The 23119-nt window shown below is 37.0% G+C and overlaps 1 protein-coding gene across 1 annotated transcript; it reads left to right on the top strand.

Annotated features, from left to right (window-relative positions):
- The first annotated feature begins 4325 nt into the window (after positions 1-4325).
- Positions 4326-6392, top strand: LOC113725076 (protein DETOXIFICATION 49-like). Its single transcript, XM_027248055.2, has one exon. It carries the CDS (start codon positions 4498-4500, stop codon positions 6169-6171), a length of 1674 nt encoding a protein of 557 aa, XP_027103856.2. The 5' UTR covers positions 4326-4497; the 3' UTR covers positions 6172-6392.
- Positions 6393-23119: the final 16727 nt, after the last annotated feature.

The following is a 23119-nucleotide window of genomic DNA, read 5'->3' as shown; positions in this document are numbered from 1 at the left end:
CCTTCCAGAAATTCTGCCTGCGCCTATCAATCGCCCGAATCATGCGGCAGACTGAGTGACAACTTTAGTAAAACTGAGACAATGACGCCGAGGCAGTCATTCACAGCTAGGCAGGTGTCAAATTGCCATGGAGACTGTTTTAAAACAACGCTGGAGCCGGAGACCAGGTACAGCTGCGGCGAGAATGAAGTCACGGCATTCAGACCCTGTGTTCGCAAATTATCAAACAATCCACCCACAGGAATGGCTCCATTTGCAGATGCGACGCCAAACAGTTTGTTCTTTCCAGATTACACAAGTCAAAAAGGAGGTACGAGATTAGTGTGCCCGCGGCCATTTTTATTACTAATACAAAGTAGATTCTTTGATGAAAATGCAAGTCATCATTAGACTTCTGTTCAGATACTTTTTTTGGCTCGTGACAAATCGCTATACAACATTTGCCGGTGGCATGACATCACATCCTCCTTGTAAACGCGATTATATCCTCCTTGACTGATTCTCCATTGCAAGAAGACTGTCACCTCATGCACGCCAAGTGGAAGTGGTCTTTCTTTTTTTTTTTTTGGTCTCCCCTCTCTGGATGGAAGCTTCATATTGAAAAAAAAAAAAAACAGAAATCATGCTGGCTTTTTCCATCAAATCTCATTTGAGTTTTCCATCGAACTTTAAATTGAGGCGCTGCTAATCCACTATGCTAGAGCATTTTGTACCAATGGAAGACGACTTGGTTTGCTCGTCGAGATGGTCTATACTAGTAATATGTAGCTAGTAGGTAGGAGACAAAATAGGTAGACTTTGACCGATGCGTGTAGACGAGGAGAAGTGATCATTTTGTTAAAAGTGTGTAATATATCAGTTAATGAAAAAAAGTATGGAGAGGATCGGGTTCACTTTTTAATCAGGTAGTAAAATAAGAGAAGGTAACGGGACAGATCCTATTATCCTATTTCATCATTATCTTTCCAGTAATGCGATAACTTTTTTTTTTTTTTGAAGGAAGGAATGCGATAACTTAAAAGAGAGATGAGATGATACATTCGTGGCATTCATTCCCCTTCTAAGTGGCTTGTTTTGTTATTTAGTTGTGGGAACGTTTGTGCGAAAACTTTTATTGCAAAAGAGTGAGAGGTGTTTCTTCCCTACTTGTTTTTCTCTCTTTTACTTTTACTTTTTAATAACCCGCCGCCCTACCCTACGAGAGAAAGAAGCAAAGCAGTTGTAACGGTGGTTTATCTATTCTCACAGTGGCTAGTAGTATCATATGGCCATGATACCAGAAGGAGATGGAATCCTGCAGTCCACTCTCGATATGAATCGAGGAAATTGACCCATTTGGTATACTGAATAGGTTCCGGAATTGTGCTAAAAGAATCCCTACCTCTCATGTCCATTTTATAAAAATACAAAACTTTTTTTTTAGTGGGTACATGGTTTTCCGACTGCTGGTCAAAAATCAAATTCATGGCTGGTCGAATATCTCTGCGGGTGAGAATGATTTCATTTGACGGTAATCTTGTTTGGAAGTACCTCTCTCATGCCTATTTTTTTTTAATAACAAACCAAACGAAACCTTAGCTATTGAAGATTGTTGCTGCCAATCATACCGTATAGAAGCTGTGCAGAGCTGCTCTGAGAACTGTCTGCCTAGCTAATTGTCACTTGTTTTCATTTTCACATATTATGGAGGACTTGGAATTTGGAAGACCAAGTCGTAGAAAAATATTCCAAATCACAAATTGCAGTTGAATCCCATTCACATTAGCTCCTTGATTGTTTCACTCGCCAAATTCAGGGGTTAGTAGATGAGAAACCAAGAAGATTCTCAATAAATGATGGGGTTACTGATTAATCATGATTCACACAGTAAGTAACTAAAGACTGGTGGGAAGTGGGAACTGAAAATCCCAGTGCTTCGTGGTCAATGACTGCAAGCGGAGGTCTTGGCATCCAAACTTGCAACTTACTTTGGTTACGTGTTCGAACCTCACTTGCAGTGGAAAAAATTTAAAAAAAAAACGTTAGAACATCCCTTTTAGTTTTGTCAAATTCTTATACCTATCAATTTTTTATACACAATCTTTTTTATATTCTTATACCCTCCTTCTAATTTAGGATAAATTAGATTATAAAAATATTATCATTGTCCATTACTTTCAAGGATGATTTTTTCTACACGTTTTGCATCGTGTTGTGTTTGGGCGACCAAGATTGAAGAATGCGATATCTATGTTTAAATTTTGAACTCAGTGAACCAGGGTCCAGTTCCAGTGGGCTCCAATATGAATTTGGCCTGGTGCGGAAAGAATCGGGGGCTCTTGACATAAAAGCTTAAACGAAAGACCAATCCACTTACTGGGTCTGTGCCATGACCGCCGTCCACCTGGCACTGTTACGCTGTATCAGGGCTGACTCCTTTTCTGCACCACCATCGTCCGTTTTTCAGATGGTAGTGTGTCTATTTGTGAGGAAAAGAGTGAGAAAATTTTAGTCATCTTTTCTTTTCAATGTATACTTGGTTAGTAAAAAATTTTCTTTCGCTTTCCTGTGTATGGTGTCTTGCAAAATGGATTAGTCAGACACAAAATTTTCAATGAGTGCCACTAACTATCACTAGTAACTTCTTTCAACTCTCTCGAAATCTTTTTTACCCGACTCTTTTGGTTCTTCACTTTTCCCACGCACAACTTTCCTTCTAATTCTGTTCAAAGAGGTCTTAAAGTTGCGTCTGTCGTGTGTGTTTGAGGTCGGACTTTCCCTCCATCTATGCTATGAAGCTCCCTTGTTGCCTCAACTGAATATGTTCTGGAAATTCTTTGCTAAACTCGGGCTTTTCAGGAGGGGAAGAAAAAGTTGAATCAATAGCACGTGCTATCCATTAAACACATGTTTAATGCGCACCCACCCGTATCGCTAATCGAGCAATGTACCTCCCAGTCATTTTTTGTAGTCTCACATTCACATCACATACTAGTTCAGGACGTTTAAAGAGAGCAAAAAAAAAAAAAAGAGAGCATAAGATGGCTTTGCTTTGTTACGGCAAGAAAAAAAATTTGATGAAGCTGTTGTTGCATTAACAACAGAGCAGGTGGGTGTTGTCGAAAGAGACCCTTGATTTTACATTAGTGAAGTTTAGATGTGTGACATCACATTGGGAAGAATTTCACAATGCTGCGGTTGCACTGGGGGATTATTGAAGGGAAGATGGGAAACACTACTTTCTAACGAGAACTGGAGGAGTTGGTGGCAATCGCCTCCGACTAAGGGTGTGTGTGGGTGGGACTGGAGAAGTCGGTGGTAAGTAAACCCAGGAGAAAGAAACAAAAAAAAATGAATGCCAAAAAAAACAGCGAAAGAAAGCCGCCCCAAAATGTCAATGGGTAGCGAGAGATTTTTTTTTTTTTAATGATGAACAAAGGAGGAATGGGTACACTACACGGACGGACCAGAGAAGGTCGGCAGGCAGAATGAACCATTAAGATTCTTCTACGACTGACCTGAATTTTAACTGTAGAGGGGAAGACTGTCTCTGTTTGCTTCACGGATCGTTAAGCACTGCAAACAGCCTAGATTGGGCCCTAATGGGAAATGGAGCATTACGAATTTGGAAAACCGGGTCCACCACCCCTATTAATGTCGAAAAAGTTGTTTTTGTCTTTTGATCAGGGATGGCCGATTGGCCGGCCGACCATAGATGATGAATCTTCTCCTACCATTTTTTTGGCTTCCAATGCCACATCCGAAAGACGCTGAAGTGCGAATTTGACTCTTCATTTTAGGACTCGGTACTTTTTTGTGTCTGTATGCTTTTGTGATGTTTCCAAATGCTTCAATACTTACTACTACCATTCTTCCTTCCCAATACTTTCCAGTTTCTTTTTTCTTTTCTGGAGGAAAGGAAAAGAGTGTGTTTTTTGGTTTGGGCGGGGGGGGGGGGGGGGAGGAGGAGGTTTGAATACTATAAAATAAACTACCCACCTGTGTCTGTGATCCTCCATCCGTCTTGAGGATTGTGAGCAATTTGGGAGAGACAAAAACCCTTTCAATTCTCAAATCTGAGTTCCAATGAGGAGAGAAGAAAAGAACAGAAAAATAGGAGGGCCTTCTACTTCTAGTCTTACTACCACCAAAAACATACGCACCCTCCAACAGCAATCCAGCCGGCTCCACCAAAGACAGCGTACGTTTGTACTGTGTTAAAAAATTTACGCATACGTAATTAAAAGACAGGACGAGATAAATGCGTTTTGGAACAGCAGGAGCTTTTGGGGCCGTACCTCTCCCTCAAATTTTCACTATAAATATCCCTTCCCACTTCCCACCCACTCCAGAAACACCTCTAGTATCTCTCAGTCTCCTTTCCCCCTCCCCCTCCCTCTTCTGGCCGGGTTCTCTCTCTCAATTTCGAGCCTTGGAACATACTCCGTAGGCACACGTACCTAAACTCCCGAGGCTTATAACACTTCGTATACATATATAAGATCAAAAACTCCAATAATGTGCAAGCAGCTCACGACCTCGTCACCACCACCACCACCACCACCTCCAAGACCCAGTAAATGCGATTCAGACCAACGTTATCTCCTTCCCATCCATCAGGTCCCAGCAGAAGGGGACATCTTCTCTCCTCTCATCCCCAAAAACCCAACATCATCGAAACATCACCAGAACCAAGAACAACAACCACCACAACCAAACCAAATCGTGAAGCCCCACAAACACAATCATGACACCCACATCTCCTCCTCAGTCCTTAAAGAAGCCACGTCCGTAGCCAATATAGCTCTGCCCATGATTCTCACCGGTCTTTTACTCTACTCCCGTTCCATGATCTCCATGCTTTTCCTCGGCCGGCTAGGGGACTTAGCCTTGGCCGGTGGTTCCCTCGCCTTAGGATTCGCTAACATCTCCGGTTACTCGATTCTTTCCGGCTTAGCCATGGGAATGGAGCCTATATGCGGCCAGGCTTTTGGTGCCAAACGTTACACGCTTCTTGGACTCTCTTTGCAAAGGACGCTGCTCTTGCTCATGCTGACTTCATTACCTATCGCTCTTCTGTGGGTGAACATGAAAACCATTTTACTGTTTTTCGGACAAGACCAGGCGATTGCCCGTGAAGCCCAATCATACCTCATGTACACCCTTCCCGATCTTTTCGCTCAATCTCTACTCCATCCCTTGCGTATTTACCTCAGGGCTCAGTCCATAACCTTACCTCTAACATTTTGTGCAGCTCTATCAATTCTTCTCCACATCCCAATAAATTATTTTCTCGTCACGAAGCTCAGCTTAGGCATCAAAGGCGTCGCGCTCAGTGGGGTCTGGACTAACTTCAATCTCGTGGCTTCTCTGATAATCTACATCTTGATTTCTGGCGTGTACAAGAAAACATGGGGAGGGTTGACGACCGAATGCTTGAAAGGCTGGCAATCTTTATTATATCTTTCCATTCCAAGCTGTATCTCTGTTTGTCTCGAATGGTGGTGGTACGAAATCATGATCCTGCTTTGCGGGTTGTTGTTGAACCCAAAAGCCACGGTTGCTTCAATGGGCATTTTGATTCAAACCACTTCTTTGATATACATCTTTCCATCTTCTCTCAGCTTTAGTGTGTCGACCAGAGTAGGGAACGAGCTGGGTGCAAGGCAGCCGGCCAAAGCGAAGCTGGCAGCCGTGGTGGGCCTCTGTTGCAGCTTTGTTTTGGGATTTGCTGCGCTCATGTTTGCGGTAAGCATGAGACATGTTTGGGCTAGAATGTTCACTGCTGACAACGAAATCATAGCTTTAACATCACTTGTTTTGCCCATAATTGGGCTCTGCGAGCTTGGTAACTGTCCGCAGACTACCGGTTGCGGGGTTTTGAGAGGGACGGCTAGGCCAAGAGTCGGAGCAAACATCAACTTGGGTTGCTTCTATCTAGTCGGAATGCCGGTTGCAGTTGGACTAGGGTTCTATGCAGGTTTTGACTTTGAAGGACTTTGGATGGGACTATTGGCAGCTCAAGCCTCTTGTATGGTAAGCATGCTAGTGGTCCTGTATCTGACGGATTGGGAATTTGAAGCCCAGAGAGCCAAAGAGCTGACCTCAGCAGGAGCAGATGCAGCTGTCGAGAAAATTGAGGAAGAAGACAAGCCGCTCATTGCAGAAAACAAGGATACTTCTCTGTGCTAAATTAGGCGACTTATAGTCTAAGGACGTCATGAATTCCTATGAGATGGATTAGTCCTTTATTTCTTTTCTTATGGGACTAATTCCTAATCCTATGGGATTGATCATTAGGTGACTCCATTCATGATTTTTTTTTCCCGTTATTTGCTGTAAATTAAGCAGGGGAGAATTATGTTTAACAAATTTTCTTTTCTCTTGTTATATTATTATTATTATTATTATTACTGCTGATCTTTTCTTATATTATATTATTATATATTAACAATTTTTCTTTTCTCTTGTTACATATTATTATTATCATTTAATTCAGGTTCTTTTTTTTTTTTTTTGGCTAAATTCTAGCAAAAAAAAAAAAATTCAAACTTCTTACTCATTTTGTTCGATATTGAAGGTAAGCAATGAAGATTGTTGCCCTGGCGAATAAGCCATACTTAACCACCTACTTTTCAAGTGTAATTTTATTACTGTTAATGAAGGGTGGCACCCTAACTAATAACATCGATCATGCCCTAGATTAATTAGGAATATGACTGCTGTTTTGAATCCTTGATCAAATTATTGTAGACTTGTTTTGCAAGTCAAAGTCTAGTATTTGCCAAGATGTATGTATAGAAGCTGGCTTGTGCTGGTGCGTGCGTGCATGAGTCAAATAAATAAAATAATCATTCAACCTGAATATATTTGTGTACTCTTTGGCCTCGGTACGGGTGATTCTGGTATACGTAGGAGTACTTTATTTTCGGGTTTTGAGTACTCCGTTACGTCTTGTATTGTATCAGACTCATTTACTCATCCAATTTGAGCGGGTTTACGAGGATAAGCCACACTTTGATACAGTGTAACATAGAAACACAGTGGCGAAGCCACACAAATATTTCAATGGAGAGGCATTAGTAGATTAGAGTTAATTTTGTTCCATATACAGTACGTAACAAGAATTTGATAATGCAGTAAAGAGATGTACGAGGATAAACTTGACCACAACAACTTTGAGCAATCCAAGATAAAGACTTTACTTGAGATTTTGTGAAGAATGTGGTTTTTAGTAAAAAGTTGAAATGAGCTTTCCAAGAAAAAAAAAAAAAGGACCTTTCCAACCCAAAAGATTCATGCCAAAAATGAAAATGGAATTGAGAGGTTTGAAAACCCTTTTTGTTCTAGGCCATTCTTGTATATATACTGTATATATACTGAACATAAGGTAAATGTATAATGTACTTTAACCAGAAGGGACACATTAATAAATTGGTAGGGTATATATTAATTTTCGAAAAATTGTATGCCACCATTGACCAGATTCTCTCAACTGGTAATAGAGTCTAATACTAGAAGCTTAACAAGCCATTGTTTTGTACTGAAACTGAATTTAAAGTACTTGTGCCATGAACACAAGCACTCTATGTATAACTTCCTCGTTCCCTTGTGCCGTTGGCAATTACGTCTTCGTTTTAGAATCCTTCTCACGTATATTAATTTGTTCCTAGTATCGAAACTGTCGTAGATCAATTGTTTGCGGCTTCACCTCATTTTACCATCCCAAAGGCGGGCAATAGGGATCGTCTCATTTCCCTTTCATGGGAGTCGCCGAATGCAGTGAAGTCCTAAACTGTATTTACAGTTGATGATCCTTCTGTTTGACGGCTTTAGATTGCCGCATATAATTCACTTGGAAGGTTTATTTGTTTACTTTGCTTTTCGAAGGTTGGGGGGAATCAATTCTGGAAGTCCGGTTAGTAGTTACCCTTCGTATCATTTTCCTCCACCATATACAATTATCACAGCCACTAAGATCTTTAAATGTCTGTGTGATAATGAAAAGCCAAGAGTTCGATTCTTATCTTCCATCACTTGCACTAATATGTGGATTTTCTAAATTGAAACAGGTGTGTAGTACACTCATCTAGTTCAATGATAGTTTAATCTCTTTCGATTCCCCTTAACTCAGTTGGACCGTCCCTTATATGGGTTAGTATAAGAGTAGTATAGAAAATGACAATTGACAAAAAATATACTATGTGTACAGAGTTATCACATTTTCCCAATATATTTATTAAGCCCTTTGACTAGACTGCCTCTCTCACCCTATCAAAGAGAGAGAGAGAGAGAGAGAGAATTTGATTCAAGGCTGCACCTATAAATTATTAGCCAGCCAGATGACATAATTTCTTGAGTAAGCATCAAAACATCCTAAGGATTATGGAGTATTATAATCAGGCTCTGCATTAAATTACCTAACTATTGGGCAAGCCAAGCATTTTCGGCGACTTGTTATTTGTTAACGGCACTCATCCTTTTGCTCTTCATTTTAATCACAATTTTCATAAAATGGTTGGTTGTAACGTCAATGAAGAATAAAAGTATTTTTATCCATTTAATTTAGTCAAAACTCAAAAGGGCAAAGAGAGTGTCCTTAAAGAATGTAAGGAGTTGCCGTTAACAGTTCTTTTTAAAAAAAAAAAAAATAGTCGAGAGCAAGTGACTTTCGTCAGTATCGCATTTCCGCCTTTACTTGGATACTAAATTCATGTACTCCAAACATAAAACAGGAAAAAAAAAAAAATAGAGACAGAGAGAGAGAAAAAGAGAAAAAAGGAAAAAGAAAAATGAAACCCAGAATTTGTGGCACAAGTTGATTGTTGCCTGTAATTAGTACTAGAAACTTTTCACTTCATCTGAGTTTATAAAGTCACCTAGAACTGGTTGGGACTAGAGAGCGTAGGCTCTCTACTACTTTTAGTAAATCACTTGCTTGTGTAATTTGGGGGTTTTGCTTTTTAGAGCTCCAAATTGTTTTATTAATGATTAAAGATGCTTTAATAATTGGTTGTCTTTTGATTCTTCGGAACTTCAAAAGCTTGCATGCGATATCACCTCTTCGGATACTTTTGAGGTTAAACATGAGATTGTATGACTAACGTGGTTTTTCGATAATTAAAAAAAAAAGAAAAGAAAAAGAGGAAGAAGAAGTTGGTTTTCGTTTTTATATTTAAGTACTCCTGGCTACGATTTTGTTGTTGTCACTGGAAAAAGGAAAGGTAATTGCGCTTTGAAGGGTCAAATTCTCGCTTCAAATATGAAAAACGTTGAGCTCAAAAAATGGATTAAAATAGTGGAGAATCTATTCTATTCTAGGTTGGCAGACTGAGGGCTTATTCTCAGTTGATCACTTTAGTTGGTTGTAGATTCTGATTCTTAAAAGAGTAAATCTTTCCTGCACTGACAGTGTACACACTATCATCGTTGAATTCATAACATGTGTGTAAAAATTGAATTTTAAATTCAAATTTTGTATAATTGTCATTCATCCAATGGTGACAGTGCATAATTTTTATTATTCATGTTTGTTTTTTTTTTTTAAATTGTTGTTATCATTTGCTAATTTTTCCATAATCACTTTTCATAATTAACTTATGTAACGTTTAGAGCAAATGAGAATAAGGCCAGTGTATAATCCACAATCAGTTCTTTCCTTAATGATTACTATCAATATTTAAAAGACCTTTCTAACGGGTGTCCAATTTGGCCATTGGGCACTCATTAATATACTTAACTTATCTAACTTACCATATATATATATATATATATATATATATATATACACACACACACACATATACTAACAATTATTATTCTCACTTTGATTTATATATTTGCTCTATTTAATCTCACATACCCTTCCTTATATTTATTTAGTTTTTGTAATTAATTTTGCATTTTAAAAAATATGACATCTGAAATATATCTTAACGAGTTAGAGAGACCCATATTTAAAAGGGTAAAATACAAATTGCCCCTCTTAATCATCGGATACTTGCATATTATTTCTTGTATTCATGAAATCTACAAATTACCTCTTGATGATTAATAGTCAAATTTATCGGTAAAGTTAAGACAAATGCCCTTTTTGTAGGAAAAGCATCTTCTTTTCCTTCTCTTTATCATGTTTAGTTTTTTCCCCTCCCTCCTCCTCTACTATTATTACATACAAATTTCTAAAATAATATGCTAAAGAAATTCTTTTTATGGTTAAATACATACCATGATTACCCTTACTAAAAATATTTAATTGCCATATAAAAAACTTAAAGGCATATACTTTATATTAAAAAAATTGAAGTATTTCGCATTTTTACTAACAATTTCTTCTTATGTATTTATTGTTTGCTAAATGTGACGATGCATACATTATTAATGATATATAGTAATCACACAATAGAGAAATGTATACTTTTTAATTATTACAATATTTTGTGATACTTAAATATTACAGTTCCGTTCCAATCAGCGAAGTCCATGAGGATTGGCAATGACATATTTGGTCACGAGCTAATCTTGTCAATTTGGCCAATTGCTCCCTTGTAGACTGCAGAGCCACCGTCTTTAATTTTTCCAACCAGCGAACGTGAGCTATTAACGCATCATCCCTCCCCGTAAACACGTTGACCAAATCAATATTCTGGATTAAAAGTTAGAGAAAAGGGAATCACCAGGGCATATCAAAACTTTGGCCCAATGGGGGAAACAAATATCTTTCAATGTCTGGTTGACCTTCATTTGCAGACTTAGCAAGTTGACAGTAGTATAATCTTTCCCTATATTTATCTGAAAGCAAAAAAAAAAAGAAAAGAAAGAGTACACTGCAGCTTCTTTAGTGTATGTAGCATGGACGAGTAACCAGACGAACCTTGCCTGATGCATAAATTTTTCTCTTTATATGACAGCGTGATTCCATTTGTTTATGAGCATTTTCTGCTTTTAGCAGGTATCGTGTTCCTGTCTTGGTATCAATGGCAGTTTTTCTAGAACCCACGTTGCAGAATAGAAATTCCAGGAAATGCTTGGAATTTATTTTGTTGGGATCAATGCTTTCACCCATCTTTATCGATTGCGTATTGTATAGGACATTACCAACACGATCGGTCGTGTTCCCTCTTTAATTAATCTGCAGGGTCCCTTGGCCTTTCAGTTTTTGCAGCCTTTGCTAACAATGAGTAGCCTAAACTCATTGTTTAATGGAAGTTTTGTTTTAAATCAAGAGTTCCCCCAAAAAAAAAAAAAAAAAATTTAACAGATGTTGACAAATCCCCACCAAGGATGTACTAATTGGTAGTCCGATTCCTGCCGCCCAAAACTCATCAGCAGAATCTCACAACGCACTTGGCTCTGAAGCCATCCTCCGAGTGATTCCTCACGCATCTAAACTAGTGAGAGATTAAAACTACTTTTATAACGTTGCATCTTTGTCAGCGCATGATCCATGACATTGATCACTAACCTCGGCATGCATACAACCATGGAATGCATAGGTTCGGATTTCAGTCAGGAACTTGCTCACACGCACGCACACACACACGTAAGCTTGGATCTTACTAAGAAAAAAAAAAGAAGTAAGCTTGGATCTTCATGAAGCCTTGGATATATATGCACAGATCTCTTCTTACCAAAACAATTTACTACGTGTTCGGTACACACTTTGCTCAATACCCAACACTCGCACACAATGACGAAGCTAAGGAGGGGCTGATGGGAGTCATAACTCCCTCTAAGTTTTTAAAATTTTAATTCATAATGTATAAATATATATATGTAAAATAAAGTTGACCCCTCTTAATTTTTTACAATTTTAGTTTATATTATGAGAGTTTCTATATATATATATATATTATTTTAAACATAACATATTAAAATAATTTTGTTAGGAAAAATTTTGGCCCTCCTAGGAAAAAAAATTCTGGCTCCATCGTTGCTTGCACAACATCTTCTAATAGCGCTCCGTACACACTTTGCTCTAAGTGTTTGTCTCTTTCAAATAATTACGAGAATGAAATTAAAATATACACCTTTTCCTAATTTTGAAGAAAAAAATGAAATTTTTATTTCGATTTGGAAAAATAAGAGATTATGAGTAATGGAGTCTGATACTAGCACAAAAATAGTACAATAGCAATTGGAATTAGTTGTTATCTATTAAATAACTAGCACAATGAATTTATACATTTAGCGACCCAAAATGAACACCAAATCTCCGGCTTCTCACTTTGGCCCCAGGTCCTCATTAATTTGAATTACTAAGCTTATCAAGATTGTACATAGGATTGAGAAATGTTGCATTTCGTACTGTTTTCTTCACAGGGCGTCATGGTTGTAATTCTATTAGATGTGGAGCACGGGATCTTTTTTGAACTCATAATTATATGATAGGTGTTCAAAGTTATGTGCTAAAACCATAAATAAAAAAAAAAAGGAAAAACCAAAAAACACAGTAAGAGAGATTTGCAGATATGCCGTGATTCAACCTAAATCTAGTAAAGTAGATTATTAGTAAAGTAAATCATAGTCATCTTACTTTGATAGAAAAGTCACAGGATCAAAGCAAACTTCGCAAGTACGGCGACGCTAAAATTGAAAGGACCGACAGGCAGAGGAGGAGCAGGTATACAATTTCCCTTTGTAAGAATCCATGCTACAGGCTTGTATAATCAGATCAAAATAGCATTACTACATTGTTATTATTACTTTATCCCTTTAAATTATAGTGATACAATCGCTTTAACTCCTAATATTATTTTATAGGCATTTTACCTCATCGTTAATCTAACTAGTATGGTCAAAAATTTTTGAATTTATTTACCTTTTTTATATATAATTAAAAATAAAAAAGTTGGAATGGTTATTTTTCTTTTTTTCACTTTAAGAGATTCAAAAACATAAAAATTAAAGGATTTTCTCAAATTTCGTTTTTCACACTTATTAATACTAGCAAAAGAAAAAGAGATAGGAAAGGAGGAGACAGAAAATTAGATTTTACAAAGAGAAAAAATAAAGAAGAGTCTAACATTATTGTATTATTTTAAGATTGTCGGGATTAGAATTGGAATTGAGTGGTAAATAGAAAAATAAAAATAATCTTTAAAATAATAAAATTATTTAATTCTTTCTTGTTTGTATTTTTTTAATAAAAAGAATTGAGCTCTCTCTCTCTCTCTCTCTCTCCCTCCCCCTCTCCGTCTTTCTATTTTTTTCAATATTAATAAGATTATTGAGAAGAAAAAAATTAATAATTTGATTTTTTTCCTTGATACTAAAAAGGAGATGAGCCACTTTTCTATTGTTTTTATAATACAAAGAGGAGAGTACCGACAGAACCGGAAGCGCCCCTTCTTTCAAAGAGAGGAGGACGGGGTATTCACATTTCATTCGATGGTCAGAGGCGAATTGAAAGCTAAGCAGTGGGAATTCTAAAGATTCCCCGGGGGAAAAATAGAGATGTCTCCTACGTTACCCATAATATGTGGAAGTATCGACGTAATTTCATAGAGTCATTCGGTCTGAATGCTACATGAAGAACATAAGCCAGATGACGGAATGGGAAGACCTAGGATGTAGAAGATCATAACATGAGTCATTCGGCAGATTTGGATTCATATATACTTTTTTTAAAAGTTTTTAACATGCTAAATTAGTTTAATAGTGGGATAAATTACCTGAAAAATGATTTTAAGGGGTAAATTGATAATGAAACTTTAGTTTATGGGGGTAAAGTAATAAAAATTATAAGGGCTAAACATGCATTTTAACTTTAATTAACATACTCAGTTAAATTTGACCGTTAGTGTTAGGGGTAAAGTGACTAAAATGTAATATTAAGGCGAAAATTGATAGTGGCACTGAACGTTAAGGGGTAAAGTGATAATAATACTATTTTTTTTTTGTTTATTTCTTAAAAGGGAATGTTGAATAAGGAAGTTTAACATCTCCATTTGGTCATATACACTGTCCATTTAATTCCATTTTATTCATGTGTTCACGTAATTAGTGATTTCATTTGCCTAATTAATATCCAAATAATGATATTTACAAATACAGGCACAAGAACACAATTCAGATGCCTCAGAGTCAAATTGTTCACCAACGTAAAGGGAAGTTTGCCCTAGGAATCGACTTGTAATTAAGGGGGGAGGGTGTGAAGGTCTTCTCCTATGCGAGTACATTTAAAAAAGAGAAAAGAAAAAAGAAAAAGAGAACTACGAGAAGAATCACTGCTTGCTTGAGAAGGTTGCTTCTTTAAATTTTCCCCTTCTCTTTGTAGGGGTTCAAAAGACACATTAGACGAGTCTTAAAGCTGTTGCCAACTACATGAATTTATGCCATATCCTCTGCAAAAGTAATTTAGTGGCCATCACTATCTTAAGCCAGTGGATTCTGCCTCTTTTGTAATGTGGACTAAAGAAGTGGGTGCAGAGTCTGCAAAACATGCAACAAGGACATGCTCAACTCCCGACAGGTTTAGCAAAACCTTTTCATTTTGATATCATTCTTTCTATAGATAGATGAGAGGTTTAAGAAGTAGAAATACGTACTGCAATATTATGACTTTCCAAGTAATTAAGTTTGGGTATTTGACGTTTCAAATGAGGCTAAGGCTAGAATTTAGGAACGCAATCTTTCTCTAAGAAATTTCTAACAATTAGAAAAGAGGCTTCAAATGCTCCTGGGAACAAATTAATGTTCTGGATTCAATCTTCATGACCTATGCTAATTTTTAAACTAATTTTTCCTGAATTGTTTGTATGTAAAATTATTTAGGATAGTAGAAAGAAGTATACATGTAGAATTCCAATTAAACAAAGAAGAAAACCCTCCACAATAAAGCAGGTTTAAGATCAACAAACTCCCTATATCACAATTCTTTTTTTCTTTTTTTTTTGATTTCTTTAGCGCACCCCACACCCCCCCCCCCCCTCCCGGCCCCTTTCTCTTCAACTTTCAAGTAGCTTCTTCTAATGTCGGCGAAAATTTCAAGATGAATGTAACTAGCTTTAGCGATGAATGATGAGGATTTATTACCCGCTGGAAAAAAAGCATGGAAATTAATGGGCATTTCCTCTAAATCCAGGATGAGATGCGCGACGTACGTCAGGATATGTTGACAGTTGGCATAGGATTGGACCGAATTTTGGGTAAATAAACTCGTGCCTTTATCTTTCAACGGTATAAAGATATCAAATCTACTTTAATAAAGTTACGTTTGACAATTTTAGTAAGAATTCGTTGCCTTTAGAGGGAGCAAAAAATAATCGAACAGAAGGCTTCCTCCTGAGAGACAACTCTGCTGCTTAGTGCTTGCGGTTACAGTTACACAGCATCATTAAAGTTCCGAGGCTCGGAAGACGAACCAGCCAAGGTTTGGGTAAAGAATGAGGTGCGTTCTCACCTACCCATTGTTGCATGAAAATTTCAACAATTTGGGCTTTGAGATAGCACGATAAGACATTCTCTCCACACACACACACACTCACACACTCTCTCTCTCTCTCTCTCCTTCCTGTTGATAGATCCTCTTGGATTTATAATACGCCCCTGAGTTCCCTAGTGATTGTTGATGCTTTTGGAATATGTAATCTTGATGGTTAAAACTACGTATCATCATCTTATATATAAAGAAATCCACGTCTGGATGCTCTCATTACTAATTCCAATCTGTATTTTTCAACTTGAAAGTTCTGATGGATTAGCGTCGGAAAGGCATGCTGAAAGAGACTAAAATATTCTAAGTCTAGCGCATGATCAAGCGTGCATTGGATTATCGTATTTAGAGAAAGTGCATGAACATGAATACGAGTTAATCTTGCATTTGAATTCAAATTCTACCTCCAAGCCACCCGTGACCCGCGACGGATCTTCTTTTCTATAGTCTGTGTCATTATCTGTCTCATTTTTTATTATATTATTATTTCTCCTTCATAAACATTATGTTTTAGTTCTTTTTTGTTTCCTTATGATTCAATAACTATTAATTCAATAAAAAATAAATACAACAGCTTCAAAAAAACAATATATAATAGAAAATTAAAAGATACAGCAGAAAATGCATAAAAGATCTCCTTTTTTTATGCATTTTGATTTTTTGAGTTTGTTAAATTTTGTGTGTTACTGAATTAATAGTTATTGGATCTTAAGAAAACAAAAAAGAACTAAAACATGATATTTATGAAGGAGAAATAGCAATACAACAAAAAGTGAGACAGAGAATGACACACAGTGTGGGACAGAAGATCCGTTGCGCCCGCGACCTCCATCTCCATGCATGCGTTGTTCGCTAATTCAGACACAATATTCCACCATTTTCACGGCCAATAGCAGATGAAGTGTGCCTGAATATGAGTAAAACAAAGGTCGCTGGTTGGTTTCCACGCTTAAAGTTTTACGGATCAACTTCCATAATGATACCACCATTATGTTGTTCTAGAAAAGCTCAAGCTCAAAGAAGTTGACTACAAATTAAGTTGAATTTCTGAGTTTGATTCTCATCTTTCAACCCCACCATGGATGTTGAGGACGTAAGGCAAATTATCAGTTTCACAATTTCCTCCCCTTTTGTATTTTGATGATAACAAATTTGCTACGCGTGCTTCATTTAGATTTGTTTTTGGGAAAAAAAAATATTAATTTGGTACTTTTGGAATCTGATAAATATACGTAAAATCAGAAAAGGTAATCAAACATGTAAAAAGGTTAGTGGAACACATTTTCTGACTAAAAATGACCTTTTCAAGGAAAGACATTTGAATTGTTCCATTTTTAAACCTTTCCCTTATAATGCTTGGAGTCTGTCCTTGAAAAAAAAAAAATTCTGGCATTCTTTTAGAAGATTTCGGGCTGGCTATTGTAATTTACGAGCGAGTCCGAGAGAGCGGCTGCGTCACCATGAAGGCGCGAAATTTTTAGTACACGCACACCATGCACAGCGGGCATGCACGTGGAACCAAATACTATACAGCAGTGGCAATAATTGTTCTTTGATCGTTCCGTGAAAGGAAGAAGAATGAAGTAAAATATGGAAAAATGAGATCGCAGCTAATTGATTCCGATGCACGGCGACAACCCCATATCTTATCTTATGACCTGAACGGGGACCTTCCATTTTCAAGCCGCAAATCTGTCCCATATTTTGGACATTGGACCTCGTGCTCAGGTCTCATGCTTCGCCTCGGCACTGGATTTATAGGGTTTGGACTGTTTTCCACATGTTATGTGTTTCATTTGAAATTCTGAACCTTTTATATGATTAAACTTCTTGTTTGTAACTAGACATCATCGAAGAAGAGCAAACAATTGTTTCGTCTGTGTGGGAAGTCGAACCTTAAAATATATGACATGACAAATTGTTGACTTTATAACTTTTTTTTTTTTTTTTGCGTTCTAAACCAGTATTTAGACAGTAATACAAGTTTGAAATATCATCATTAGATTGAGCTTCACAAAAATGTTTTATCAATTAGAGTTCGAAAACTGTGGATTTAAGAGTTAAAACCAAACCACCCTTATACATTCCATGCCTACAGCTTCAATTCCAAATCGTCGGTGAAGAAGTTCATATTTGGCACGCTAACTACCTGTTTATCATCATTAAGGCAAGCATACTGAAAAAAGTTGATGGCATGTTCTGTTTTCTTCCCCACCTTTTTTACTAACCTATTCAAACTAAAGAAGGGGGGAAAAAGAATATTTTTCCATAGAGGGCTATTGGGATTTTTTTTTTTTTTTAAATAACACTATATCATTTCTTATGATGAAATGTGTGTGAAACAAAAAAAAAAATGATTGACAAGATAAAAAAAATAATGAAATAACATATTTGTGCAAAAAAATTTTTTGTTTTGTTTAGTATAAAGGCACTTGCGCCAACCTAGCATTGTGTCTGGCGGGGCAATTTGATTTTCTCATGCATGATGCATCATACTCTTGGTACAAGTCATAAAGGCTGCAGTATCAGCCCTTTTCCAGTCCATTAAGCCTGCAAGAAGTTTTGTATGACCGCAGACGCTTGAGCTGAATGATTTTCAGTTTTATCAATGAAAAGGGTCACTGTTTGCTCCAGAAAGAAAAACTAAAGAAAGAGGGCACCATGACAAAGAGAAAGGAGGGTCAAGAAGAAACAGCTTCTGTTTAAAGTATTAGGCAGTAGTTTAGAAGAGGAAAGAAAGAAAGAAAAGAAGAACATTTTCGATTCCGTTTAACCGTTGCATTATTATAATACTACCACGACTGTATTTCTTTTCCCAAGTGGGAAGGAATTGGGGAAAAAGGCTTTTTTTTTTTTGTTTTTAATATCAGAAGGTCGTTATTATTAATTGTCTTAAAGATGGTTTTAGAAAAGTCCTTGGAGGTGACCGGTGATGGAGAGTTGAGAGGTCAGACTTGAGCGCATAATGGGGGCTTTTCAGTGCTTTGCAATCAGAAACTCGTAAAGAACACTGCTCCAATGCTCGTAAGTCGTAAGCGCAACATTTCGAATCGGACACGGCTCACCGCCCGCGATCAAAGTTGGACGGTGACGTCGTCGAAACTCCAAACCAGGAGTCTGACCATTCTGTCATTACGGGAATAGTGGCGACAAGGAAGATGGTGGCTCCCTTTGTTGAAGACATGACGGCTTTACGGAAAGAATGATGATGTGCTGGCCTGGGACCAACCCCAAATCTTATGATACCTCAATTTGCGTGCCCAAGTTGGGATTCCTTAACGAAGGAGCTGCACAGAAATGACAATCATCCTATCCATCCACGGCTAATTCAGCTAAGCTAGCCACTACAATCCAGGGCCAAGCAATACTCATAATTGTTTTCGGGGATGATAATGACGAGTGGGATGGGATTGTCAACATCTTGATAGCTCATCACTAAAGTTACGGAGATTGAATTAGTCCTCATCAGTCGTCGTCGTCACTATCAAGTAGAGCCAAAAAGAAAGGAACCACTTCAGCGTCTAAATTAATTTGGAGATACCATATGGAGCATGGTCCGTCGTTCACTCCTTTATTGCCAGATTGATAAAATATATGGCTACATTAATGTCGCCGATCTTGAAGCGGTGCTAGTGATCTAATAAGAAGAATCAATAATTGAACATCCTAGCTTCCAAGGCCCGCGAAGATTTTTGTACGCGCACTTCTTCATCTTCTGACGTATTTAGGATTTCTATAACCTAAAAAATTAGCTGAATTTAAGTGAGAGGAAAGAACTCGATATGAGTAGAAAATCTATCGAAAATAATCAACGAAAACCGTCACATATTGTGACAAGCCTTAGAAGGCTGGGCACTGGACTACACAGGCCCAGTTCTCTATACTTTTTTTCGCTTGTTGATGTTTGGGATTTCAGATACCAGGAAAGGAGATGTAATTTAAAATTTGCACGTCAAATTAATAAAATAATATAGGAGATTTGTGAGTGGAGTCCTACATATTTGGCGTTGTTAGGCATATTCTTTGCGTGGGAGGGAGAGGGCAGAAAGGTAGGGTGTAGTTTATTTATTTCCGCAGATAAGTTCATCTAATTTTTTTTTTTTTTTTTTTATAACACGCCTAGAAGAGAAGAGTGTCTGGACTCAAATTAGACCCCATCAATCTGCAGGATAGAGGAGGGTTCATGGCTTTTGAGGCAGATGGTGACCGTCTCTTTGTGGTTCTTTAATGGATATTTGTACGCGAATACATATAACTACAATTTTTAATTTATGGCAGCCATATTTAGGCGCGCTTTTCAAATTAATTGTTATACATTTTTCGGGAAAAAATAAAATAATAATAATAATACTAATACTACGTGACTGAGTGAGTTCCCTCTCTCTTTTTTTTTTTGTCGACACAGGGGTGTCCGGATTAATCCTTACAGGACCCGACTAATCCCCAGCGGTCCAGGCCGGCGCCCCCTAAGCACCGGTTAATCCCTCTCTTAAAGTACCCCCTAAGCACCGGTTAGTCAAATCAGTGTGAGGAATGGTAATGAAAGCAAAAGAAGAGATCAAGTGGCGTTTGTGTGCCTGTCAAAGGATCCGCGAATCAATTCAAACATGTCCCGTCATTTAGACACTACTAATCTCCTTCGTGTCCCAACTAGTCAACTTTGCGCACTTATGAGAGCCGCTTATGGAAATCGTCTAGATGAAAACGACCCGCTGCCGATATTAAAAGCAAAAGCTATATACTTTTTTCTTTGCATGAAATTAGACTCATCGGCTCAGTAGTGGCGATCCGATGATCCATCTTAAACTTAAAAAATACCTAGACCAGGCCCGCTCTCCTGCTCCTCCTATCCCATGTTGCTTGTGGCTTACACCTTCACCCTGGGGAGACATTTCGCCTTTGCTTTTGGAACCGCTAAGCTAATCTTTCAACGCGTATATGAATATGATGCTTGCAATTGTTGGAGACAGATTTCACATCCTTTTGCAAGTTGCCGTTTTGACTCTCCCCCCCAGTTATCCATCACCGCTCTCCAGTTTTAGTAGTCTAGTCTGGTGGGGTAATCATATATGCTTTTGCGCGGTGGCTGATGATTAATTAACTAGTAAATCTTTTGTTTTGTTACCCCATTTCCTCTGTCGAACGTCCGTCCATCTCATAAACTGAAGCGTGAGACAGGTTTCTGGAAGTTGAAAACCAAATTAGATTTTCTTTTTCTTTTTTTTTTTACGGCAGAAGGAAAAATGTCGGGGAGATCACAAGCAAGAAGCCGCACGGCCGAAGCCAGGACAAATAAAAGATGAGTGAATTTTCAGTCTCTGCGAACCATTGCGCTCTGCTTTTCTAGTGTTGTTGATAAAAGGCTCTGCGTTCCATAACCGCCGGATCATTATTGTTAGGTGGCCCAAAACTGAGAAGATTAGACCGCCTAAAGGAGTCCATTATAGTTTTATTGTCTGGTAATGTAATCTAACTGAGCCCAAGCTAGAGCGATACGCAAAATGGGCCTAACCCAGATAGCTTCTCACAAAATAGGCATTGGAATAAACTGCAAAGAAATAACTTCTTACCAGATTGCAGCAAAAAAATTTTTTGTCTTTGAATTGCTGAACAAAGATTTCCACTTCATACGCCTAATTTTTGGCCGATCTTCAGTTATTTTTCGGTATCATTCCTTCAATTTATTACAACAATTGCAATCATTTCAAAATGTAAGCCATTACTGCAGTTGAATGATTTGGCAATCAGTGGTTGGGTTTCACATTAAATTGAAGGCCAGTATGCTTTAAACGTTTAGCATTAGTGTCAACTTCTTCTTTTCTTTCTTGATGAATTTATCTACAAAGTGGCATCAATAATGTCTTTCGACTTGATACCGCAGGCGGCCCAGTCCAGAAAAGAGGAGTTTCGCGCTTCCTTCCCTGCTGGACTGGACCCAGAAGGAAACCCTTTCAAGTGATGCACGACGCCAATACCGGTGAAAAGATTGGTGAATAGACCTCTCAAACTTCGGCAGCGCCCAAATTGCATCGAGGGATAATTTCAGAAACCTCCACTGTGGAGGTTTCTGACAATATCGCTAGTTTCTTCTAAAATTTATAAAATTACACGAACCTCCTTAAGGATGGTGAAGGTTTGACAACAAAGTCAGTCTGATTAAAAAAAGTAACATTAAAAGATACTTTAAGGAGAGAGATGAAACTTTTATTCTATAAATACCCCTTATGCATGTACATAAATCGTATTGTTAAAAGAATAACAAATAATTAAAAACTATAAACAATTAATACATACATTTAACCATTCAAAAAATTCACATTTAATAATTTTGACGTCACAAATAAACAACAAAACTACACTAATAATTATAAGATTCAACAAAACAAACTAATCATCTCTTTTAACATGATGTTTGCTATGATTCTCGTGATTTTGAACAAAAAAATTTTCAAATTTTGTCTTTCTTTTCAATTTTCTTTGAAACTCTTAAAATTATAATAATTGTAAAGTAATTTCATTGAAATAAAGGATACGATTGTAAAACAATTTCATGTAAACAAGGGAGATAGGAGGGAAAATAAAGGCAAATTTTTAAAAAATTTTCTATTTAAAATTACAAGAATCATAATAAAACATAATGTTAAAATAGATGGCTAGTCTATTTTACTGAATCTTGTAACTATTAGTGTAGTTTTCTTGCTTATCTATATTGTCTAATTTACTAAATATAAACTTTTTGAGTGGTTAAGTATGTGTATTTATTGTTTTTAACTTTTAATTATTTTTATTCTTTTACTAATACTACTTATATACATACATAAGGGTAGTTATGGGATAAAAGTTTCATCTTTCTCCTTCAAGTATTTTTTCAATATTATTTTTTTAATTGAACTAACTTTGTTATCAAAATCTTAATTTTAAGGGAGGTTCGTATAATTTTATAAATTTTAGAAGAGGCGAGTGAAATTGTTAGAAACCCTAGGAGCGATTTCTGAAATTATCCCTTGCATCAATATAACCAGGGGGGGAAAAATGAAGCCGGAATCATAACGAATGAATATCCTGGAATTTTTACTTTTTCTTTCCTTGGGATGCTGAAAATTGTCAAGTTGCATCTACCGGTGCAAAATGTAACTGCATACGTGACTGTGTCTATGGTTTTACGAATGTACCATCTATTCCCCTTTCTTTTATAGTCTATCATTCACACATACAGGTTGATTCCTTCCAATTCTATTTGATAAAGTTGGTTGTACCTTTGGCACTTGTTTTCGCTTGCAAAACATCTGACAGAAAACTAATTACAATAAGTGATTTGCCGAGAAAAATTAAAATCGCCTAAAACTATTTTTTGGTAGATTTTAAATTTCAATTTTTTTTTGTTATTAAAAAAAATATGATCTTGATGCAATAACAAATGAAAACATTAATATGAAAGAAATGGTTTTAGTTATTATTATTATTGTTATCTAGGGAAGTGCCAATAGAGGTGTTGAAAAGTTTCGATTTTCCAATCGAATTCCATTTGAATTCATAAATTGGGAATCGAAAATTTGAAAAATGGAAAGGAATTCAGAGTTTTTCATATTTGAAAGTGGCAAAATTGGTTCGAATTTGGGGCCATGCTCCTTGAAAGCAGAAATTTTGATTTTGAATTCACAAATTGAGATCGAAATTCTGCTACCTAATTCAATTTAAATTTCG

The sequence above is a fragment of the Coffea arabica genome, chromosome 2c, assembly GCF_036785885.1.
Source record: "Coffea arabica cultivar ET-39 chromosome 2c, Coffea Arabica ET-39 HiFi, whole genome shotgun sequence".
Lineage (NCBI taxonomy): Eukaryota > Viridiplantae > Streptophyta > Magnoliopsida > Gentianales > Rubiaceae > Coffea > Coffea arabica.
The sequence above is the reverse complement of the archived record's forward strand: the minus strand, read 5'-3'. Positions and strand labels throughout refer to the sequence as shown.

What these genes read in the sequence shown, in the direction of transcription:
- LOC113725076 (XM_027248055.2), top strand. Translation starts at nt 4,498, where the DNA reads ATGTGCAAGCAGCTCACGACCTCGTCACCACCACCACCACCACCACCT.